The following is a 26,498-nucleotide window of genomic DNA, read 5'->3' as shown; positions in this document are numbered from 1 at the left end:
AAAAAGTTAAACTTTCCAGAATTTGGCATAATATATATATATTTTGAGCGCTTCTGACTCGGTCTTAAAGGGGTTAAATGCTTTCTGTTGTGTCAGGTGCTTCTTGTCAAAGTGTTCCTTTCATTGTTTGAAATCGGAAGCGCCGTATCTTATGTGTTCTGCCGGAGACGCACGTTTTGAAGTCTGTTTTCTTCAGAATTCCTCTTTGGCAAGTTCTTCTTCTGGGTTCATTATTTTAAGCATGCAGCACCGCTGATTCATCCTCCTTCGTTTTATTTTTTGCCACTTGGACTTTCTCCAAAGACTATCTGTACAGTAGCAGGAAAAAGCAGAAGGATGTAAAGCAGAAGTCAGTCATGTTTCAGAATGGCTCCTAAGAGCCTCTGACACAAACAGCAACAGAATGTTATTAAACAAGGCGGTGATGATAAAGGAAGACGATAATAACTGATTGCATTGCACAATTTAGAAAACAGTTCAGCATGCGGTGTTCCCAGTTTCCTGATTTTGGGGACACAGTTCCTACTTTTGACTGAAACCACTGACAAGATCCTGCAACGAGCATGGAAGATGACGCTTTCTCACCATGGCATAGGTAAAACCTGCATTGCCCCTGTTTTCTACCAGAAGCCACAAGTTTGGCACCATCAGAAGCTGGAGCCAGGGCTGGCCCTCCCTCCAACTGTCACAAGGGCACCACACCCTGAAAGATCCAAAGCAACGAAACAAATGTGTAAAAAGGAACACGCTGTGACATACAAAATAAGCCAAGCACCTTGCTCAGCCAACCCAGACAAATCTTTTCTAAGACCTACCCGGACCAGCTTGACTGATGTCCCTGGTGACAATGCACCTCATATCAAGACCTTTGGTAATTGTCACAGTGAGCTTCTACCGCGGCTCACTTGCTCCTGCAGCCGCAGGTAGTTGCCACCATGCTCCAGCTCCTTCCTTCCTTCTCTGCCTGTAGGACTCACATGCGTTCCCATCGCAGTCTCTTAAAGGGCCAGTGCGTGCTGTTATAAAACATCCCCCTCTAATCCTGTACCTGCACTCCTTATATTAGGTATCCATACCCTACGGTGAATGCCTACTGCCATTTGTGACAAATCCCCTTGTTGTGTGTTCTGGCTCTGACCCTTGCCTGACTTTGACTATTCTGACTTCTGTGCTCCCTGACCTCATCTCTATACTCTGGACTTTGTTATTGCGTTCCCTGACCTTGAGCTTAAACCTCATTATTGCTCTCATGCCTCCAGCCCGGCCTACTGCCTGTTTCTCTACTACGGTACCTTCATGTATTGCACCTCGGCCCAGTGCATCGTCAGCAGCCACATTACCAGAACTATCTATGCATGCTACGGCTTAGGGGCCCACAGCAAAGACTGGGTGAAAATCTGGGTACTGCAGGAGCTACTTCCACTAATAGCCCAAACTCAAACCGCTGTGTGGCAAGGTGGATCCACATCCATCTGATAGAAATCAAATGCATGTGCCATTGCTTCTGCTCCTAGCGCATGCTCAATGTAGATGGGAGTACTACAATAGTCCGGCTTCTGGTGCATATACAATGTTCACTGCACATGTGATGTACTAAAGTTGAAGTGTAGAAGTAGTAAAGTTGAAAAACGTTCAAGTTCATACTGTTATCCTGCAGTGTTGATGCAGAGGAAAGCAAAACGAGCCTGATGTGAAGTAGTGGAAATAAGCTGTGATGCCAGATATAGCAATTGGAATACATCCCTTGGTGAGTAACCCATCTCCAACAACCTAGTATAAGAAGAAGCACATCCAGCCTACTTTTTAACTCCTTCACAAAGTGAGCAATAGGAGCATCCAGAGTCTATGAGTCCAATTGGGAAAGCTGTGGGGGTGCAGTACCTACTAACAGCCTGGTGGTGGTGCTGTGTGCAGCTTTATAACCGTTACCTTTTACCGCTTCTAAACTACAGTGACATGTTCATTTGTATAACACATTTCTGGTTTTGCATGCATTTTTTTGCAGGGTGATTCTGTGTATACAAAGGGAATGTCCAGTAAATGTTTGCATTTCATGAATGATATCCTTTGAACTCCTTTACCAGCTTTCTAGATATCTCAGAGTTGAGTTCCTAGTATTCCAGTGCAGGAAATAACCTTGGAAAAGGGAATGGGAGAACAATACCCAAATTCAGGAAGCGCTAATCTGCTACAAATAAACATGGGTAAAGAGTATCTGTCTGCCATAGATGAAAACCTGCTGATGATACGTGAGGTTGGAAGGTTGCAGTTCTTTCTGGCTTAGAATGTATACATTCTAAAACAGTGGAAACGGCTTGGGGATGTTATAAAATGTATGGTGTATGGCAAACGTGGGTCATTTCTGCATATTCTTATATGGTACTATGGCCTGAACTTAAAGGGGTTGTCTGATTTTATTGAAAATTATCTTAATTGGCTGCCTGTATCTAAAAATAACAAATCGGCTTATACTCGCCTCTCCCGGCTCCCCGCTATGTCCAGCTCTGCTGCCCCGGGTCTACCCTGTAATGTAATGTTTACAGGCTGCAGCAGCCTGTGTACAAGATGTGACAGGCTGCTGCAGCCAATGTCTTAGCTCAGTGTGCAGTGTTGTCTGATAATTATACCACTACTAGAATACTATTACTGAGGACAAGCCATCAGTTTTTAAAGGCTGGAAAACCCCATTAGCTGTGTTGTCTTTTTTAAAGTCAGAAAACCCCTTTAAGAATCCTACCTGATCTTACGCTGGCTATCCGCTCAACATGGTGTCAGCGGTCACCTTCACTTCGAAGAAGTGTTTTCCTACCAAATCCTATAAAATTGCAAGAACAGCTCGGTGAAGGGGGAGGGGGGGGGGTGGTTAAACTGAATGATTATCGTTCAAACGGGTGAAAGTGAACAATAATCGTAATATATAACACAGGGCCCTTTTACACCAGCCAATAAATCGTTCAGATTGCCTTTCCCTTATCTCAGTGAACTAAGCCGATCAGTCAATTAGGACCCAGCGGAGGGTATAGTTACTTGAGGTAAGGGTTATATGCTTGTCAGGTAGCAGATCTCTTGCAACCTGGTGTGAATTACTTGGCTGTGAGTTGAAGGATAACTGAGGTATTAAATCAAAGCCCAACTGCAATATATAAGAGGGCAAGGAGGAGCCTAGAAGCTCGGCTCCGCTAAAACCACACATTGTGAAACATACAGGACTCATGCATATAGCTGTGTTACATATGGTGTGGAGGGGGGCATATAGTTTTGTTTGGGGTGTGGAATCTCATACGTTTTCCCTAGAAGCGCTGCACAGTAGGGTAAACCCTACTGTTCTTTTTTCCAGCTGCACTAAGCAGCGCTTGCTCTTCTTCATAAGCTAATCTTGCTATTGCAGATTACCCCCATTCACCTGAACGTGACAAAATCAGAAACAATGCATGGATGAAAGGGAAACTTTCTGGACATAAAAAGGCAGATCTTTTACCCCATGCAACTCCTTTATAACTGAACATAGCGGCCATTTATTCTCAATGATCTACCATTAGAAGTATTATATTTATTGGCTTCATAGCTATTTTAATTGAAATATAATTGTGTTCTGCTTTGAATATGCATGATGGAATAATCCTCCATAGCGCCACCTATTGGAAGATAGTTACCCTATGAGCCAATATCCAACCTTTTAACAGGTCTTGCAACATGACTAGAGATGTAACGAAGATATTCATGCACATACATCTGTTTCGGGGTTCTTATCCCTCATCCATGCACAGTAGGATTCTGGTTATCTAGGTGACAAGTCACCAGTGTGAGTCCAGAGGAGTAATGTTTGTCCTTGTGGAGAGTACCACTAGGCTGTAGGGAGTCTTATAGGTCATGCAGTGCTTCCTTGGAGAAACCAATGCATATGAGTGAGAAACAAACAAAAAATATTCCACATCGCCACCTACTGGAAGGTATCTACCCTATGAGTCAATATCAAACGTTTAAAGGGTTTTTGGGGGACTTTTAACATTTTTTTTCTATTGATGACCAATAGGGCATCAATAGACGATCAGCAGGGACCTGTTGCTCAGATCCCCACTGATCAGCTGATACACAGGGCCGCCGTCACTGTTGCTAGTGCAGGGAATGCAGGAAGCGATGTCCGTAGCACAGTGGCTCAGGTTGGTATTGCAGGAGCTGCTGTTCAATTCAATAGGAGATGTGCCTCAGTTCCAAACTGGACCACAGTGCTGTGGTCAGCATTTTCCGCATCCTGCACTGGCGGTTTCCTGCCAATCATCTATTGATGACCTGTCAGCCATCAATAACATGTAAAAAAAAGAGAAAAAAAACAGAATGCCCCTTTAAGCAATAGCTTCTTCCCAGGAAGCACTGCATGACCTATAAAACTCCCTACACCCCTGCGTTTCTCTCCACAAGGAGAAACATTGCTCCTTTTGTTCTGTTTTTGACTAGCTTTAACTAACTTCATACCATTTCAGCGTCTGTACTTTCCATTTGCAGTAACTTCAGGTAACTTTTTAAAAAAACATAAAATACATCAAGTATACCACAGAGCTCAATGATATGGTTGATGTTAGTAGTTCTATCTGTGTGTGTACTGGGTTCATTAGTAAGTGTTTATGGCACAAGTTAATAATTACTTTGCTCAAGTCAGTTTGACCTTCAAGTAGTAGTCAATTCTTTCTCAAGATCATTTAAAAATAACTTGAGGAAGTCCTCTACTTTGCTGCAGAGTTATCCTTGGTAGGGTGTTTCTTATCATGTCGAGAAAAATAAAGAAACTCTTCTTTTTCCTAGCGGTGCAGTAATATTTGGAGCCATAAGGTAAAGGGGATGGTTGAAATTAAGAAAAATGTTTCCTGGACACATACATATGGGATCCTCCTACCATGCTTTGGACAGATGATATGATATGAAGAGTTAATTCACATTAAACAGGTCCTATAAGAAGGGCCTTGAATCTTCTTCCCCCATCATCCTACCGAGTGGTCATGGACAAGTGGCTGCTACTTCTCCCAGGGATTATTTTATACCTTTCCAGTATTGCATTGGGGTAATGGTTTTACTTGCCCTTGTAATAGTCTGTAAAGGCCTGTGCGGCACTTGTACAGACTGCTCAGACAGCGCTACTCAGCTGTGTGATGCTCAGCTGGTTGTACACAGTTGCTGTCTGGGAGTTGCCTTGCCTTGAAGACTGCAGTGCTCAGTGGTCGGGTGCTGTTGCTGGTTTTTGTATATGTTGTAACTGGCATAAATCCTGCACCTTGTGGAAACCAAACAACATAGCAAATAAACATCTACTCACCTCTCCTGGCTCCCTGCATCTCCCACACCACTGCTCGGTCCTCCATGCTTGTTGTTTGTTTACAGACTTCAGCTCTGTCATTGGCCACAGGAGAGACCCGGAGCAGCACAGTGATGAGTCGGGAGAGGTGACTATATGTCTCTTTGTTATGTTACTGCATGGGGCACATGATTTAAAAAAAAAAAAACTCTTAACAACCTCTTTAAGTCTATGTCCACAAATAGAACTTTTAGCCAAAGATCATATTAAGGCCGAACGCACACGGACGGGTCGGATTCCGCATGCAGAATCCTACATGGAATGCGCCCCTGACTGCGGCGGGTGACCCAGCGTAGTACCTGTCTTCTTCCGGCTTCTCTGTACTGCGGATGGTCCGCATAGCTCGGCGTCAGACATGTCCAGTACAGATTTTGTTTTTTAAACTCCTGCTGTATAATATGGCCTCATTTTTGCCTCCATCGGTCATCGCTCAGTGACTGGAGATGCAGCGCGCCGGAGATCATTCCGGTCCGCCCTCCTCCATTCCCAGTAAACAGGCCATTGTTCATAGATAAGCGGCGGACAGTTTACACAGAATGATGCAGCGGCAGACCAACAATGATTTTTAGGTCTGCATGAAAGATCCGATCAGCGATTTATTATCGATCGGCCTTTCACTGCGTGCTTACACACGGCGCAATTATTATGCAAACCAAGCGATTTGCACAATAATCGTGCTGTGCAAAAGGCAATTCACCGGCACAACATCCAGACAACTCTTCTGGTTCTAACAAGCTAAACTGTTGGCCCTTTTACATGGCATGACTTGTCCGGCGCAGATCATCCCAGCCATAATCATTCCTGTGCTTTTACATAGGAATGATCATTGCTATTGAATAGAGGTGGAGCTGTTCCAGCCCGCCCGCCTCCATTCACAGTAAGCAGGCAGTCATTTACGGATGTTTAGCCAGGCCGATTCAGTGTCCAGTTTTTCTGCAGCATAAAGTGAATGATGAATGTGTTTATCATTCGCTGTTGAGACGGTGGCGGCATTATCAGCTGAACGATATATCGGCCTGTGTAAAAGGACTCGTAGGCTGAGGTTTTATTAGCATTATGGCTTTCCTTTTATTGTTCCATCATGGAAACTCAAGAAATTGAATGCCAACCGGGAACGGATCCTTCCTATTATGGAAACGAACTGCACCCAATGGACCCCATTGACTATAATGGAGTGTCAGACCGCTGTCATGACACAAGGCATTTCCCTGAATAGCACAGCACGCTGCCCTATTTCAATCTGCAGAGTTTTATGTCAGATATGCGCTCTGAATGGAATCTCCAACCCAGGTGTGACCGGAGCGTTACATCCCCATGGAACCCTATGGTGATCTGTTTGTAATACAGGCTGTCGTGTGGCTATATTACGGCATTGTAGAACCAGCCGTGTCCTGATCATTGGCTACTGGGACAATCATCCAAACTGACCATTAATGCAAAGATGTTTTACTACATTGCAAATAATTTTACAAGCAGGGCATGTTATCCTGTGCTGTTCTCTTTTTGATGGGCTTTAATTGTAAATTAATGTACAATAATGTTGATTTTTGGCAGTTGGATCATTTCCTGGTAGAAGACTTGGCTCATTTCTATCTACCAAATAGAGTCATTACTGAATCCTCCTATTCTAGTAAGGTATTCTAGGGCAGCGCATATGTTGTATACTGCAGAAACGTTACTGCATCCTGCATCTCTGATTCATTATCTTGTGTATTTAGGGAAGTTCAGGGCGTGCAGATCTACAATCACGACTGCCTTCTTCACAATGAAGTGACTAAACCTGCCTGAAGTTTGCGATCACGCCCCCTCCACCAACTAACGTCAGTGTGTTTTGTCCTTCCTCAGCTCATTGACACCATTGCCACAGAGATCGGGGAGTTGAAACAGGAGATGGTACAGACAGAATTCAGCGTCCGCGATGAAGAGGAGCTGATTGAGTGTTTGAGGTGGGACATGTACATTACTAGACCGAATGGGATGGTGACAGCTGTGAGTTTGGAGACTTTGTCCTGTTCTTTTACACTTGTCGTCACTTGTGAAGATATTCTCTGGCTGTGATGATCAGTGATCCACTGACCAGGCTAGTAACACTAATATGCATTACCATGATTTATATAGCAGCAACATGTTCCATAGTGCTGTATGTAGCTTATATTTACCCATTGATATCAGTGGGGTTCACAAACTACTTTTTCGATCTCAAACATTGATATTAAGTAGCGACATATAACAATAATATGTGAATGTAACAAAATCTGTCTATCTAGTTAGATACAATTCTAATATCCATATGTGTGCATGTGTTGTTGTTCCTAATTGGCCGGCCCATGAATATGTTTCCAATCCGGTCACATTTAGATACACATATATACATACATATATCTGCACATTGTAACTTGTAACTAGTGCTCATAAAATTAAAAACAAAAACTACTAAAAGTTTGTTATATACAGCATACAAATTACCAATTCCCTTCTGTTGAACTGACCTTCCCGTGCGGCCAGCAGCTGAGATAACTTTACAGTATGAGATAGAAGTCCATAATATCACCACATCATATCTGCCCTTGTCTTATATTAATCATATTATTATATGTTCAAAGAGTGTAAAAGTAAGTTAGCTTAAAAATTCTTTAAAGAGTTGCCCTCATCATTCTAATTTTCTAGTATTTCATCACACTTGTGCTCAGATAGAAACTTCCAACTTAACAAAATTTACTTAGTGAAACCGTATTACACAATACATGCAGCAAATCTGGTTACTAAGGTATGTGTCTCCTTATGGCTGTATTTTCAGTGACCCTCTATGTAGGTTATTGACCTATATCTGGCTATAGATGCGATATTTCAGCATTTTGCCTGACATTAATTTAATGACTATGGTAGTTTACGAAATTCTGGTAATACTTGTAATAACTGCAGAGCTGAGTAGAGTCACTACATTGTGACATGTATTTGTGACAAGTGACATGTATTTACCTGTGAAGCCAAACACACAACTGGCTTATATATGTGTGATTGTTATTCCATTTACTTTTGCGATTGCTTGGCAGTTCACCTGACAGATTCATTTGTGTAAATGTAACATCACTACTTTGCGGATTTTCACGTATCACGGGGGTCTCTGGAAGGTAACCCCCACAATAGACGAGGGATTACTGTATACTATATATCTTGTGCCAGAAAAATCACCCGTAGACATCCATGTAAAAAAAAATAATTATTTTTTACTTGAATGCCTCTATATTGAATAGTGCAGTCTGCTGCAGTATTCTACGGAGGAGGAAAATATACATTTTTGACCTATTCTGCCCAACGGAAGTTAAAGGAAAACTCTTTTAGTCTTTGTTGATATTGATAGAAGCCTATAGGCACGCATGACTGCCCATGTGGCAAATATGCTGGGGAAACGCAGTGTGATAGGGGCCTTGTACACATTTCTTAACAAAAGATAAGTGAAGGAAAAATGTTGACATAATAAGTCCAATGCAATAACCTTTTGGTAGTCATGGGTTTTAAGGGTATCGCTATCTTCTGACATTTGCATGGCAGATAAAAGACAAATTTACTGGGATCTGGCTCTACTAGTGGGGATCAAGAGCCTATTGGTAGAAAATTTAACTCTCCTTGTTTGCAGTGATTTACTAGAAAACTTACAAAAATTCTGAGATCTGACACAATTTTTGTATTTTATCTCCCATAAAAGTTTTTTATCACTGTTCATTTGCTTTAGATTACATTGACTTTGGCCCACTTTACCAGCTGCTTCCCCCGTCACACCCAACACCTACATTACCCAACCAGGCACACGGCCTTCCAAGCCCACAAACGGGCTTACTGAAGGGACTCACGTGGGTCCCAGGAGGCACTCCGCATGGTTCTCAAGAACATATTGGCCATCTTCTGCCATGTTATAGTGCCATTTTAGGTGTCGTGGGTGTTAGGGGGTTTCCATAGTTCCAAATTGTGTATATTTGTAATCTTCTACCCTGTAATGGAAGAATAAAGATGTTTGTTGACAGATCCAGCTGAATGTCTATGGGAGTGCCAGTCAGTTTCCTAAAGTATGCGGTAGAAGGAAACATGGATTGGACAGATTATGTTATCTGCCCAACACTGTTGTTTCCCCTGAGATGAGGGGCACTAGTAGTGTTACAGCCGCTTGCCCTCTCACACATACAATAGACTCGTGTTAAGTCAGTATTTTTCTTTTTCGGACAAGATTGGGCTGATCTTGCCTGCGGTAATGGGTAATCCCACATAATAAGCTAAGGGAGTAGGGGGAACAGCTACAATGAATACTCTATGAAAGCTTAATGTATAGCTGCCTGCAAATTTACAACCTGCATTTAGTTTGCATATCGTGGCTTTCCTGTTTGGCCATCCCATGGGAGTGAGTCCAATAAGGCCACTTTTACATGGTTGTATTAGTAGTGCATATTATGTTCTTTTGCAGTAAACAGGATTGTATCCCATCAGAAGTAAGAAAGGGTAGACTACAAGCATATAACTACACGTATAATACTGACAGCAGATTCAGGAGTTTAGCGAAAGTGTTTTGAAACACATTAATTCTTATCCAAGGCCCATTTTTCATTAGTGTCACAAAGAGTCATTCCACTTTTCTGTTTCTTCAACCAAGAACAAATATGGTTCCCAGAAGAGGGAGCAAGGAAAATGTTGCCGATTGAAAGGGTTGGAATGGTTTTCTTTGTTCCCTCTGAGATCCATTCCGAATTTTTGATGACAAAAACAGAAGGATGAATGGACCCTGAGTGAGAACGACACCTGACCGATCACTACTAATACATCTAACTGACGGCTACAATGTTTTCATGGCACATATCATAGTAATAGGAGACATCATTGTCTAGATTTACTCTATAAAATAAATACACAGCAAACAATCTCTATGGATATAATTAATCAGTAGAGTAAATAATCACTTTTAAAGGTCCGCTCCGGTGATTTTCATTTTTAATCATTATGTAGCTAGCCCCTCAATATATAAGTCAGCTATTGTTACCTTGTATAGTTATTCCGTTCTATCTGAAACTCCTGCAGTCCTTCTCCTCACATGGTCATGTGATCTCAGTTCTGACCAGCTCACGTTTACTTGGGGTTATGTTTTCAGTTTCTGGTCAGTGTCCCCATCTGTGTGATCTTGTTACATGGAGTGTACCACAGAAAACGCCCAGAGGCGGGCACAGAAACTCCTCTCACAGTTACTGATGATGATCACACAGCTCCTGTCACACCGTTATAGTAGAGGAGATCACAGCTCATTTTTCTGACTGTATACTTATGGTCTGTAGCTTATATAGGTGAATATAGAATACAGAAGATAATGGCAGTGTTGCAGAGATGGAACGGGCTGTAGCTCATCATGTAATGCTGTGCTAATGCCTCATGGGACTGATGTTAAAGTGAAAGCAACATCAAGATGGTGCCTGATAAGCATCAGACAGGAGGCTGCACTGCATGGAAGTGATTGCCATATACATGGGAGATGTCCAGAGTGTGACAGGCAATCAGGTAAGGGGGGCAGGGATGGAAAAATATGTTTTCAATGGAATGGCCCTTCAATACCTTTTTTGACATTCTGGTTTTCATGCTGGCTTATTTATTCAGAAAAATGTTGTAGAATCTCAAAAAGACTTTGTAGAAGAGATGATGTTGTTTTTTTTGCTAAAGCCAAAATCAAACCCTTAGTGTTTACTCTGAACCTGCTTTATATGTGAACGGTAATCTATCGCTAGGGCACGTTCTGCGTAGAATAGAGCCTTTATACCAAAATTCATCTAGCAGGTGAAATTAGGCAGACATCAAAAAGTTTCCCCAAGGATCCCTGCCAATAGCTGCATCAGAAATATACAGATTTCGATGTGGTTTTTAGAAGCGAAATACGCGCAGAAACTTTTGCTGTGAATTCCACCATGTGAACGCGCCCAAACCGGGGTGGAATCGCCATCAGAATTCAGACAATTTTAAATCTGCATCAAAATCCGTATGTCAGATATGCTGATTTTGATGTGGAATTTTTTTGCAAACTCCGCTGCATGCTGCAGAACAATTTCACCCGTGTGAAAGGTCCCTAAGGAGCGTTCTAGGGAATTGCATTAGGGTAGAAGTTGCCCTATATAGTAACCAGTGTTGGGTGTTGCCAGTCACTTATTGCTACATGGTAGGCTGCCGTAATTCACCTTTCCCTATTGTTGAGCGATGAGCACAGTCCTGGACTATAATTGTAGATCTGCACAAAGCAGTCCGGTTGTCAAAGGAGCCTCATAAATGAATACCTACTCTACTATCACTTCCCCATTGCAGGGCTGCTGACTAAATGGAAAGTGCGTTGATGACTAATTGTTAACAATTATTTACCTAGTAAACAGGATCTAGCTGTGCCTACGTACTAGTTATTGGCACAGTTATTAAGACTCTCAAACTATGGCAGCAGTTCAATTCTTGGTGCAAACACAGAGACTTCCCTTCTGCAACCATGTAAGAAGCTGTCCCTTCACGTCCCATGAGTTTAGTGTAAAGTAGATGTTTTTCTGGCAGGGATATGGAGCCAGCTCTCCTGTAATGTCACATAGGGTGCTGAAAAATGGAAGAAGCACCGATATGCAGTAATGTTATGGAAATATGTGTTGTGATCTTCTACATTGGATTAATGAAATGGCAAATTCATCTCTGCTACATCTTTAATGTGTAGTATTCTCAGAATCCAAGGACCAAGATGTCCCTGAGTACCAGGGAGGGGCAAAATGCACTAGAGGAGACTTATCATTGGAGCAAATGCGTTTGTCTATGGCAACTATTAAGATTCCAGCTCAAAAGGCAAAGCTGAAGCCTGATTGCTGGGGGCATTTACTACATTATTCCTCTGCACCAGTTTTAGGAAATCGATCCATTGTACTTAGGATTGTACTTAGGTCAACTGGCTCCCTGTATGAGTATTATATGACTCTACAGACCCAACTGATATTGTACAAAATGTTTCCTGTGATAATTATCCAGGGTATTTCAAGACTTATAACATCTGGGTCAGATTAAGACATTCAACTTCTATGAAAGTACTAGCCGGGTATACATCTATCTATATTAGTATTCTCTAATGCTATTTCTTACTTAGAAATACTCATTGTTGAAAACCTTCCAGCAGCTAATTGGAATGGCTTGCCAACCATTGATGTTTTGACTCTTTTCCTCTTTTTTTGAATTCGGACCTCATGGTGCTCCGCGGGTCTCTGTAGCCCTTGATGTCCAGCTGTGACAGAGGATCATGATCTTCACTATATGTTCTCAATGGGGTCAGCGCTGCTGCCGCCAGCCCCATTGAGCGCAAGGTGACACCCCTGGATGCGACACCAGTTTGCCGCAGAATGCAGTTACATGTGTTCTGCGAACCGGTGCCCTATAATTTTCGCCGCAGCCGTTTTTCCGCATGTAACATTCGAACATGTGACCGCTGCTATTGAAAAGTATTGGTTCTATCTAGTGCAAATTTTTCGACGTGCAGAAAAACGCCCGTTACAAACGACTGTGACTGAGCCCTAAAGGGAGGATGACATTTTGGAGGCATTTTTCCTCTCTTGTTAAAGTGTATATGCCTGTAAGCCAAGTGTGGATCATGAAGAGCTTTATGAACATTTAGCTGGAGTGCAACTACTAATTTAGTCTGATGATCAAAGAGGGATGTTAGAGGCTCCTTTGACATTGAATGAATTAAAGGATGCAGTGGCATCGCTCCTTAATGACAGATCACCCGGGTTTGATGACCTTCCAAATAATTTCTTTAAAGTCTATTAGGACATGCTTCTACCGCATTTACTAGCAGTTTGTAATGAATCCCCGCACAAAGGTATACTTTCACTATCAATGAGAGATGCTGTAATTGCCTTAATTCCCAAACCGGGAAAGGATTTGTCTCTTCCTGATGCTTATTGTCCAATATTTTTAGTTTTCGATTACTTTTGCTTGTGAGTAATTTAATACATGAGGATCAGTCCGGCGTTATGCCGAACAAATCAACGACTTTAAACTGAAGGAAACTATGTTTGACTCTCCAGACGAACCATCGAGTCAGTGGGGGCAGGGCGGTTTTTTTACTCGACACTGCTAAAGTTTTTGATAGTGTTGAGTGAAATTATTTATGGGCTCTTCTTCATAGGATGGGCTTTAGTGAGAAATTTTTGGCATTAGTTAAACTGCTTTATTTGAAGCCGAGGGCAAGAGTGAAGATAAATGGTCGTATTTTTGGACGGCTAGTGAGAGGGGAACAAGGATAAGTAAGGCTGCATTCAGACGACCTTATATCAGCTGGGTTTTCACGCCCAGCCGATATACGGCGTCCCTCTCTGCAGGGGGAGAAGGCTGGAAGAGCCAGGAGCAGTGCTCTGAGCAACCGCCCCCTCTCTGCCTCCTCTCCACCCCCCCTGCACTATTTGCAATGAGAGGAGGCGGAACAGGGGCGTGGCTAAGTTCTGGGAATTAGCTCCGCCCTGTCTCACCTCTTCTCATTGAAAATAGTGCAATGGGGTGGAGAGGAGGCGGAGAGGGGGCGGGAGCTCAGAGCACTGCTCCCGACTCTTCCATCCTCCTCCCCCTGCAGAGAGAGACGCCGTATATTGGCTGGTCATGAAAACCCAGCCGATATACGGTCGTCTGAATGCACCCTAGGGCTGTATCTTTAGAAGGGGGATATATCATAAAGAGTTTGTTTGATTGAGTTTGAGAAAATTTGGTGATGAAGGTCCTATATATATATGGGGATAGTTAATATTGAATGCTGGTTGCATAGAGGTAACATAGTAAAGTTTATGGGATTTAGAGTGGGCAAGGCGGAAAGGCAAGAAGATGGAGAAGAGTTGGTCATTAATGTTGTTGTTTTTTCTGTTTAAGTGGCTATTGATCTGTTTAAATATAAAAATGATCTGATTTAAAAAAAAATAAATAAAAACATTTCCAAGAGAAATAACAGAGGAATATAGAGTTCTAAGAAAAGCTGTTCTAGAATTATTTTATGGAGACTATATGTAGTTACTAAAGCAGACAAATCTGGAGATCTGACAGGTTGTCTTTGACCCCTTGCCAACAGCTGCTGTAACTGCAGTTAACCCTTTAGATGCCGCCGTTCGTTTTGATATCGGCATTTGAAAGGTCCAACAGAGGGAAGAGGCTTCTTCTATTGACTAGTTTGCAACAAGATTATAGGCGGCCGTTCGGTTTTTTCCATTTCACCCCACTTCAAAAATGTTTATAATTTTCCAATAAACGTTGAAGTGGCGTTGAAAAAAATAAAGTGAAAAACTCCAATAGGGCTGCAGCATGAAGGGGTTAATACACAGTAAGTCCATGTATCTATATTAACTAGTCTGAGAATAACTTTGTTACATTGTAATCCAAGTCTACAAGAGATACACCTCTCCATTTACATGGAGCCATATGAGCATCTATCTATAGATATGGCTTTGGCCATAAAAGCAGAAAACACTCATTAACCTTAGATCACCTTTACCTTGGGGCAAAAAATGTAAGAATGGGAAAAACAGAAGGGAAAAGGAAGGCAGAATGATTTTCAGCCTGTTTACTGCTGGGAATACGTCTTCAGCCCATCGATTTCTTGGACGGAATAGCTTTATTTCAGCTCATATTAGCAAGGTCCAAAATGTAATAATACAGAAGCATGCAAAGGGAAAATAGCTGCATATGCAGATCCATGGATGCAGGTCTATACGTTTAGGTTTGTGACCACCTCCTTCCTTCACAGCGCGGTAAGTATTATATTTATGCACTTATACATAGTTTCCATACTCTTGATTTGATTATGCATGGCACTTTTTGTGAGGAGTGTTTGTAAACCTCTCCACCTAGCGGTGTGACTTGCTCATTATAAGCCGGTGTCACACGGGTGTAAGTGCATTTATGCACGCATTTGCACTGCTTATTTTTGCAATTGGCGTTGCGTTTTTGTGGTTTTTACTGTATTTTTTGCACGAGCAAGTCATGTGCATTTGCACATGCAAAAAAACACACAAGCATTCTGCCATTGATTGCATTGGGCAATTAGGTAAATTAGTACAATATGCGCTATTTTTGTGCGCAAATGCACAGGAAAATAGAGCGTGCTGTGTATATTCTTTCGTGAACAAAATGCATGCACAAAATACGCTTATGTGAATTAATCCATTAAAACCAGAATGTTTTATTCACTGCGTATTGCACAAATTTTGCGTTTGTGTGAATCCAGACTTAAGCCCAATGTCCACGGGTGAATTTGAATTATGGGTGCCCCGCGTGGAAGATCCGCAATTCAAGCCGCCCATAGGGAAACATGGATGTCCTCAATGTAATTAAAGCATGCAGATCTGTTTTGTAGACCTTTTTGGACCTTTTGTTTTGCAGACCAACTCACAGCAAACTCCAATTAAGTGCGGTTCCCGCAGCTTCCATTGAAGTCATTGGAAGGCGTCCAATCCGCAGCGGACACTGCGGACGTGCTGTGGATCCTGTGGGAAAGCAGGTTTTTTTAAGGCAAACAAATCTGTACTGCGTATGCCCAACGGCGAGCCGTGCGTACCATCCGCAGTACAGATGTCCCGGAAAAAGAGAAATCCGTGGAAATGACGACACCTGCTCGCATAGGTACACAGGGTCTCCGGCTGTGGTCAGGGTTGGATTCCACTGCGGGCTCCCGCATGCAGAATCCGCCTCGTCCGTGGACATGAGACCTTAATGTTTTAAAATATGGCTAATAAAGATGGTTTTTGATTATATTCACAATATTTTTTTCTTGAATGTTTTGTGTGGTTTGTTACAACTGGGCTTCCATTTGATAATCTTTATGATTTGTTATATATGCTGTTTGCATACAGTTAGAGTCAACTGTTTCACTAAGTATATAGGTCTGACTTTTATGTCTCTATGTTTGTCATGTATATGGCCCAATTTTATGATTTAAAGGGGTTGTCCCGCGGCAGCAAGTGGGTCTATACACTTCTGTATGGCCATAATAATGTACTTTGTAATGTACATTGTGCATTAATTATGAGCCATACAGAAGTTATAAGAAGTTTTTTACTTACCTGCTCCGTTGCTGGCGTCCTCGTTTCCATGGAGCCGACTAATTTTCGGCGTCTAATAGCCAAATTAGCCGCGCTTGCGCAGTCCAGGTCTTCTTCTTTTCTCAATGGGGCTCCGTGTAGCTCTGTGTAGCTCCGCCCCGTCACGTGCCGATTCCAGCCAATCAGGAGGCTGGAATCGGCAATGGACCGCACAGAAGCCCTGCGGTCCACCGAGGGAGAAGAATCCGGCGGCCATCTTCAACCGGTAAGTAAGAAGTCACCGGAGCGCGGGGATTCAGGTAAGCACTGTGCGGTTTTTTTTTAAGTCCCTGCATCGGGTTGTCTCGCGCCGAACGGGGGGGGGGGTTGAAAAAAAAAAACCCGTTTCGGCGCGGGACGACCCCTTTAACACTTTGCAATCCAATTTTGGATTCAAGGTTTCCTAGGGAGCTTTCTCTTTCTGCCATTATACAATGGCGCCATCTGCTTGCTAGAGCCAGTACTGTGGTATTGGACATGCTGGAGAGGCCCCCACAACAGAGCGGCCAGTAATATACAGTAAGAATACCCTGCCGGATGTTTTCTGACATCGGAGCTCTACAGCCTTCAATCGGAATGTCTTCAGACGTCAGACAGTGGATTGGAAAGGGTTAAATTCCGCCTTGCGCATGTAGGGGAGATCTACAAGATGCTTGGTGGCTGTGATCCTGACCCACCATGCTTTGTCTATTGACGGCACTTAAACACCAAAAAGTATTACTTAACTGATATGATGATAGTGAATGTGGATGAGCTGCCATAAATGACGCAGCCCCTGGTAAACAGACCCCAACCCTCCGATAGGAGACTGAGAGTGGATATTGGCACTGAAGAACGCTATTTAAATTATCACATAATCAGGTTTTGTCTGTAAAGTGAATGAAAAGCCAGATCCTATTGGCTTTACTATTAATGTAACTCGTCTGTGGTTACAATAGTACATGTCCACTAAATAGCTTTGTCTATGAGGACAATACAGTCCTGTCCAGCTTTTTAAGGGCGCGTTTACAATCGTGATTTTCCTCACTATTTCGGTGCTTTGCAAGATGCAGAGAGATCTAAGATTGTTTGTAATGGGTGCATTAGATGTGCGATTTGTATCTCGCAGCGCTGCAAGAAGAAGGGCTGCAAAGGAAAAATTGCAGCATGTCTTTTTGGGGGGGGCAATTCTGTTGAAGAATCACCCATTCTTCACTATGGAAGCAAAAAAATAACGCATTGTTCGCTCTTGTACTTGTGAGTCTTTTTTTGCTCCTGTTGGAAATAATAGGCATTTTTCCGGCAGCTGCAGCTACACAAATGCAATCTTCTTGCAAAACACATCGCATTCTCATAAAAACCACAGCAAGTGCGACATCGGTCCAAGAAACTCGCCCATCTGAATACACCTCCACTAGACTGCATTTATGCTCCCAAATGACCCTATTTGCCATCACCCGTCTCTCTTCTGGTCTTTGCACTGCATATACATCATTGGCAGTGTGGTAGAAATGTAAGTTTGAGGCCAGCGATATGTAGTAAATAGAGAGTAGCGACCACATCTATACACGGACGTACGCAGGATTACAGAGCACAGATGGCAGAGTCATTTATAGATGTCAGTTTGCTCCCAATGACCCCTCAGTTTGGGGTCAGAGAGGGTAAGCCCTTACACAAAAACTGCAGCTTTCACTCCACCACATGTTTTATAAAGAAGAATGAACCTTATGCAGGACACGGGGACACTCTTTGGAATATTGTAGATTCTGTAGAAACCCGATGTTGCACAAAAATATTATAATTACAGTGAGGGCGCGTTCACCTCCGCACTAGGAAACTCCATTCGGAGGGTAAGTCTCCGGTCCGGCATAAAATGCCAGAAGAAAAAGTCCTGCATGAAGGGCTGTTTCATCTGAACAGAGACTAAGCGGACACCATTAAAGTCATAAGACGGGTCCCTTCGGCCAGGGGATTCCCCTTTCCTGCTCCCAGAATGGAGGCCCGTTAGACCTCCTGCATGTGCCAGAGCTGCGAGCGCCGGGCCGGTATAGAGGTGCACGGCGCTCTGCGGCTGTATAGCTATTGGTGCTGCTGTATGGCGCCTCCACACACTGCTGCATTATGGTGTCCGATAGAATACGGCATGGTTTTTTTTTCTTATTCCATATGAATCCGAAAGAAATAAACCCCCTATGTGCCTTGGTACAGAGGGAAATGTGTATGATTTAACGCGTACCTCCAATTCAAAAATAATTAAAAAAATATTAAAACTTGGTAGAAAAGTGAAATATACTTCAGCCCTGAAATCTGAGCGCTGTGCATGAGCTGTAGAAATCTGCTAGGCTTCCAAGTACACAAAAGGTAATTGAGCTGGATGGCTACTATTACAGTCAGCACACACATTACAGGAAAGCCTTACCAAGTATGAGAGTCAAACACAATGACTCTGGCAGATCTCTGCGGTCTATGCCAAGTTATGCAGCACAGACCAGAGGAGGTCCGCATTGTCAGAGGAAACCCTGATGAATTTTACTTCAATGCATGTATTTTGGGCTGGCAATCACTTTTGCAATAGGGCTTAATTAAAAATGTTCTGCAGCTTCTACATATCACTGTATATAGACACTGCAGTCCGAATCTCAATAGGAGATCCGTCAGTGAGGCTTAAGGTATCCTTTACACGGGGCAATTATTGGAAACAGCAAATTTGCGTGATATGTATCCTGTGTACACGGCCATTAAGTGAGAAATCATGGCCAGTCAGAGTCCCTATGTCTTTAGCTCACCTAAAAACCAAGCGACTATCGGCCCGTGTACACAGGTAGTCATTCATCTACGAACGACGGCCTGTTTGCAGTTATAGAGGCGGGCAGCGGGGGGTGATCTCCAACTGCTCTGCCTCTATTCTGTGAACCACGATCGCTCCTCTGTGAAAGCACAGCAGCGATAGTCCTTGGGACTTGTGCGCCTGACAGTCATCCGGTATAAAGCGGCCTTTAGGGTGGATTCCTAATGTGGAATCCGCGATCGCCGCCCTCACGGAGGATCTGCAGCAAAACGCATGCATTAAAAGGTGGGAAAACTCCATTCTTCACTCACACTCGTGGATACGAATTGCATATTCCACGAGCGGAGGAAAAATCGCAGCATGCTCTATTTTACTGCAGACTCTGCGCAGATGGCCTTCATTGAAGTCAATGGAGGCTGCCCTGCCTGCAGCAAATACACAGCTATCATTGTGTATGGGCCATGGGTACCCGCGTCATCGCTAAGCGAGGGTGCGGAAAATGCAAACATTAGAAAAAGCAAAACTGTACTGCGCAAGGCCAATGGCGAGCCACCGCAGTCATTCGCAGTACAGACAAGCAAGGTACGCAGGGTCGCCGGCCAGGTTCACAGCCCGAGTCCGCTGCAGGCCTCCCTGCTGTGTAATGCGGTCCGGCCGTGTGAAGCCGGCCTTAGTTTTCAGCCCTTCGCTCTTCTCCCTGCACTCTTGATCAGCTAATTTATGGCCACAAGAAAGATATGATTGTGGTCATAAATGAGCTTATAAGAAGGTGCAGGAGAGGAGAGAAGTGGGAAGCCAGGGGCATTATTACATGGGATGACTGTCGCTCAGTAGTAGAAGCAACTAGCGACTAATAAGTGATTTCTCGCTCAGTACCCTGTTGGGCCACGCATTTACATGGGACAACTATCGCCTTTTCGGTTGATACTCGGCCCATGTAAAGTAGGCTATGCGGTCAGTCTAGTCTCACTGGCAGATCTCCTGTTCAGATTTCGACTGCAGTGTCTATATACAGTTATATGTAGAAGCTGCAGAAGACAAACCGGGCAATTTGTATTTATTTTTTTAAATCTCACTGCAAAAATGTTTTTCAGTCCCAGATACATGCATTTAAAGGGGTTGTCCCGCGCCGAAACGGGTTTTTTTTTTTTTCAACCCCCCCCCCGTTCGGCGCGAGACAACCCCGATGCAGGGAGGTAAAGAAAGCTTACCTTAATCCCCGCGCTCCGGTGACTTCTCTACTCACCGCTGAAGATGGCCTCTTCCTCCGTGGACCGCAGCTCTTCTGTGCGGTCCACTGCCGATTCCAGCCTCCTGATTGGCTGGAATCGGCACGTGACGGGGCGGAGCTACACGGAGCCCCATAGAAGACTGCAGAAGACCCGGACTGCGCAAGCGCGGCTAATTTGGCCATCGGAGGCCAAAAATTAGTCGGCTCCATGGAGACGAGGACGCCAGCAACGGAGCAGGTAAGTATAAAACTTTTTATAACTTCTGTATGGCTCATAATTAATGCACAATGTACATTACAAAGTGCATTATTATGGCCATACAGAAGTGTATAGACCCACTTGCTGCCTCGGGACATCTCCTTTAAGTGCAAAGATGTACATAACACGTGATATTAGTCATTTAAAGCTATCATGAATATACTATTGAAAGCTATCGCAGCAGAAGCAGGCAGGCTGTGTGACTCTGGCGCTCTCACCTGCAGGTATATGATCATATATTACTGCAGGGACATATAGAGCTTCGGTAGGATCTGCCGTCCTGCCTTTGGCTCGCGCTCCTTGTTTCTCTTATTCTAACAAAGAACAGCAGGAGATTGGAGACAGGAAGGGTGGGCCGGGGGTCTGGAGCTTTACAATCTTACTTTCAAGTACCGTTTGACTGGAACAATGCAAAATATTTTACGCTTGAGCTTGTTTGCCCAGTGTCAGTGATCATGATGGTTTCTTAGGTGTAAATGAGCGTATGAGATATAAAAGAGCGCAAAAATAAAACCCATTCTGTTAAAGGGAGTCATATACATATTAAAATCACTGCATATAGTTTTGTGTTCTTTGAAACACATTGGCCATTGATTTCAATGGAACCTTTGTTGCATAACATGGCGCACGCATGCCGTACGATGTGCACGCCCAATGCGAGGTTGCCCATTGAAAGGGCTTAAACAGGTGACCGTGATTTCTTCACATTTTGCGCAAACCTTAACAAAACCATAGACCTATGCAACTCTCTTACGTCCGTCAGATGGAGCCCTTAGAGACATTAAGCGACTTCTGTTACACAAGAGGTTGCAATCGATGCTTTGGAAGCAGCAGTGATGCGGAGTCTTCTAGATATCACAACTAACAGAGGCGTAACTTGAAGCACCCGGGCCCCAATGCAAAACCTGTAACAGGGCCCCCAACTATAATACTTTATTCATGATACTGGGCTCCCTATATGGAGAAGAGAGGCCTTATGGGCCCCCTAAAGCTCCTGGGCGCTGCATCCCCTATAGTTACGCCCTTGACAACTGACCGCTGTCTAGCGCACAGAATATTGTGCAGCCCTGCAGTTTATTGCAATGCTCAGTATGCAGTAGTCAATGGCACGGCTATTGCATGTTGATATATGCCCATTGTAGAAGTATCTCTGCAGTACAGAAAACGGCTACGACATTTACCTAAACATCAGCGGGCCCGACACATCTTCTCATATGGGGGCTTAAAGCAGCTATATACATGCTACTTTTGACATGTGCCTGGCATTGCAGCCCACCATCACTGCAGTGAATGGCAGCACCACCTATACCCCGTGTACAGGTGCTGCACTGTTTTTGGAAGAAAGCAGATTGAGAATTAGCAATCAAAATGCACTAAACTTCTGGTGCAAATCGTGTCAGACGGGGAGGATGTGATGTGCTTTACACATTCTGAACTTGGACCATGACCGTTTTCAGAAGTGTTTAGAAAATGAGATGTGGCTAGGAGGCTTTCTAAAATGACGTAAAGTGTAAATAATGGAATTTCCCGTAAAATAATAATTCTAGAGTAGTTCTTCTGCACAATAAAAAAAACATTTTTGGAAAACAATTTATTTTTGGTATCGCTGCATTCAAAGATCCATAAGCTTTTTACATTTTTCCATGGATGAGCTCTGGGAGGGCTTGTTTTTGTGTGACGGGATGTAGTTTTTATTGGTACCATTTTGGGGTCAATATGACTTATATCATCACCTTTATTGTATTTTTTAGAGGAAGTGAAATAAACAGAAAAAGCATTTTAGGTCTCTTTTTTTGGGGGGAGGGGGGGGGCTTTTTATAGCATTTGCCACATGGCCACAGAATTAGTGATACATAAAAGGGCTCAATTTAGAACCAAAACCAGTAAATGAAGCCCCCTTTAAAAATAATGCTTTATTTAGATACTACATGTACTTAAAAAACCCTACTTGCAATATATATATCGTCATCATCTTCCTCCATAATACCGTGATCGTTAGTCATATGAGCACGTGTGCTAATAACGCACTAAAGGTGATGTCCCAGATGCCAAATAGCGCCTCGGTGACTAAACTCTCCATCAACAGTTTGTTTTTCAGTGGAATTGCAGAGATAACGGGTCACATTGAAGGCGGAAATAAATCTGAAATGATGCATCTTTGTTGGCATCTTAACAGGGCTGTGCATCCATTGTAGTTCACAAAAAGCAGCTCTTCCGTGGATTCAAATAAATGATACAAAAGAAAGTGTCTCATTAATGAGGCACAACCAATGTCCGGGCCAAAGCTAAACCTAGATTCAGCGTTGAAGACAACCCGGTTCCATTCTGTAGCAGTCCAAGTTTGTAATTCACTACACTGCTTGAAACAGAGAGGATGGTGGGTGGTTGTCAAAGGCCGTACAGGTAATGGGTGCTGTGAGACCAAGTGTCCTTGCACCAAGCACCTGGAAATGGTTCTGACAGACACAGGAGTGTAATGATGGCGCCACCTTCTCTGGATGACGGATAACGAAACAGTTGGAGCTGCTCATGTTTGTCAGATGATCCTCTCTACTAGTGGTCTGTCGGGGGGTCCTGAGCCCGGTCACCTTGTGTGCCCTCACACATCCACTGGTCCCAACACCTCCTTACAGTCTCGTCAGAATGTCTCCGGTGGCAGCAATTCAATTATACGACCATCCAGCATCTCACACCCCAATAATGCGCCCCTCTCAGACTCTGGTAACGGGGTGAAATCTATTTTATTGTCTCGTAGAGGCATCTAGTGGTCAACAAGCTCTACACAAGCGGAAGAAGAGGTCACTACACGCAAGGAGCCTCTGAGAGCCTTTTATAGGCCATGGGGGGAACCAATTTTAGGTCCTCAGGTGACAAGACCGTTCATCTAATCACCCCACAACTTTAATCACTTGCATATCTGCCTGAGATGGAACTGCATGCCGAGTTTTGCAGCTAAATGACAACTTCTTCTGGGGGCCGGATTGTTTTTTGACAGAGTGTATACAATTTTTCTGGTCAGCCAATAAAGGTATCACCTCTATAATATGTTTCTCCTTTTTCTAGAGGAGTATTTAGCCAGTTTTCGGGCCGGTGCAGCACCACACGGTTTGCTCTACAGCTTACACTTTATGTGAAAGCATCCAGAAGGAAGACGGCATCCTGACAGACTATCGTTAGTGGTTAAGAGGGCAAGTAACAGAGAGGCTTCCATTTGACAGATTTTCTTAATACCAGCTCAGATATATATATACAGTATACAGTTCATAGGTTCATAACACACACAGCTTCTTCAGAACCTCTTTTTACATTACAGTCCACCATGTGTTATATATATTGGGGCGCATTGGTGCTGCTCTAAAATTGTGGCATAAGTTGCATCTTCTTTATGTCACAAATCAAGTTAGGCAAATTTACCATTGATTGATGTTATGCGTCACTAGGCACTTTTCACACCAATCCAGAAAAAGGGGATTTTAGACAGATTTATCAATTGGGCCTGTTTAAAAAGTTGAGTGGCAGAGTTTGTAGAGATCTCTCTAAACATTGGTGCCAAATGTATCAACATTGTGTGACGTTTTGATAAATTTGTTGCAAGTAACAGCAAAGTTGCCCCCAGCTAAATTGCCTTCCTAATCCTGGATAGCAACTTTAAAGAAACGATCCAGAATTTCTAAAGGGGCTTTTCCAGCGTAGGCATTCAGCGTATATCCTCAGGATATGGCAAACGATGTCTGGTAGGTTGTGATCGCTCATCCTGGACCCCACTCATGGGAAGATCCGTCATGTACATATAAGGTGACCCCCATTCTGTAACCCCTATAGATTGCAATGGAGGGGAGAGCGTGTGCAGTTAGTGTACCTGTCTGTTTAGTCTCACTGGGCATTTCGGATCACATCCTGGTTACATTTTGCAACCTTCTTTCCCAAGTTGCTAATTCCAGTGCACATACACTACCGTTCGCATTCTGCTTTAAGAGCGATCTATTTCTCAGCGCCAGCTTTTGATGGCTTGAAGCTGGCATGCAATCTCATTAAACAGGCCTCATTTTAATGTGGCCGCTCCAGCTGGCCATGACACAAGAGCGGAGCTTTCATTTCTAATGTGTTTACCAAATTCTCACTGATGCTCTAATTCTTTCCCCAGAAGTTGTGTCGCCAAAATTGCATATTTGTAATTGTCCGCAGCAAAGAGAAGTCATACAGGATGTGCCGGGCTGTGGGATACAGGAAGCTCTGTAAATGCACTCACAATGGTGACGCTCCATGTCACAGAACACAGTGTACAGGACATGTCATTATACAGAAGTCCGCAGCCTCAAGTTATCTGTGCTTTACAGACTTTTATTAATAGGTCTGATGACTTAAGTCCAAGGAAAAGTGTCAGGAAAAGAGGATCTAGCGCTGCAGAATAGCAGGACTTTCCCTGTTGTCATTCAAGTGCATTTAATTAATGAATGGAATTGGTTTTGTAAATGTTCTAGGGGTTTTTCCTAATCTTGGGATGAGTGACGCGCTATCCGGAATATTCCAGGAAGATATTGCTTCCTGCACTGTATCTTGGTGTGGCTGTTTACAGTTTTTACTTAACGGCAAGGGTGTGTACATATCATAGATGCAGTCAGAACAATGTCCCTGGGTACCTGGAGTACATTTTATTATAGCCGATATTCTGCAAATGGAGCATAGCAATCAAGGGGATATCCCATAGTGATGCAATTCTGATGGGGGTCTGATTTGTTAGACCCCCACCAATCCTGAGAACTTCTTGTTATTGCAAGCTCGCTGTACCAACCCGCAGTGACATGCAGAATGAATGAAGCAACAGTCATGCATGTGCTGCACCACTCCATTCATTTCAATGCGGCTGACGGAAATACTGACTGCAAGCACATGACTATCTGTCAGCCCCATTGAAGATGAATAGAAGAGCACCGTGCATGCGTGATTGCCGCTTCATTCTATCTCCTCATTGCAGTGGGTTCAATGATCCTGCAGTGAGGAGGAGGAAGAGATATTGGACCCCATTCTCATGATTGGTGGGGGTCTCTGCCGTGAGATCCCCATCAATCAGATTTTTTGATCCATTTTATTTTATAGATAGATGATAAAAGTCCATTTTAGAAGTACCCCTTAAAAGTGGAAAATAATTAAATACATATACACCCAGCAGTCATAATATTGAAATCAGACACCGGTGAGGTAAAGAACATTGATTATTTCTTGACTGTGGCATTAGTCGAGGGGTGTGATATATTAGGCAGTAAGTGAACAGTCATTTCCCCAAATTGATGTGTTTGGAAGCAGGAAAAATGTGAGAGTGTATAGAACCAACTGTGGCAAGGGCCATACTGGGATGGGTAGACTACTGGGTCGGTGTACAGTAGGACGGTGCAGGAGGACGGTGACTGGGATTGCTCTGGAAAAAGGTTTGGAGATCTTTTCTTTACGAAGGCTTCTCTGGAGCAAAACGATGGTGCAACAAAGACAGCAATGCTGTCTCGCTACACAGGAAGGACTTCATCTTCCTGTCCTAGCAAACCCATCTCTGTCCAGAACAGGGGCTTTCTCTCTCAACTTCATATAGACAGCCCTTTAGCTCTCTCTTATGGCAACTGCAGGTTACAAGAACATCTCAAAAACAGCAGGTGTTGTGAGGGGTTTCCGAAATGCAGTGGTTAGTACCTACCAAAAGTAGTCCAAGGAAGGACAACCAGTGAACCAACACCAGGGCCGTGGGCGTCCAAAGCTCACTGATGTACATGGGGAGCGAAGGGTAGTCTGTTTGGTCT

General features: G+C 43.4%; 1 protein-coding gene across 3 annotated transcripts in view; it reads left to right on the top strand.

Moving 5' to 3' along the window:
- Positions 1–26,498, top strand: part of RIN2 (Ras and Rab interactor 2) — a 197,554-nt gene that overhangs the window by 108,427 nt on the left and 62,629 nt on the right. For 2 of the 3 annotated variants that reach the window (XM_066595766.1, XM_066595767.1), the window contains one exon: positions 7,193–7,293. The exons of the other annotated variant lie outside the window; for it this stretch is intronic. In XM_066595766.1, the coding sequence (XP_066451863.1) occupies positions 7,193–7,293 (101 nt within the window). The remainder of the gene's footprint in view (positions 1–7,192; positions 7,294–26,498) is intronic. 3 annotated transcript variants of the gene reach the window in all.

Source organism: Eleutherodactylus coqui, chromosome 3, assembly GCF_035609145.1.
Source record: "Eleutherodactylus coqui strain aEleCoq1 chromosome 3, aEleCoq1.hap1, whole genome shotgun sequence".
Taxonomy (NCBI): domain Eukaryota; kingdom Metazoa; phylum Chordata; class Amphibia; order Anura; family Eleutherodactylidae; genus Eleutherodactylus; species Eleutherodactylus coqui.
The sequence above is the reverse complement of the archived record's forward strand: the minus strand, read 5'-3'. Positions and strand labels throughout refer to the sequence as shown.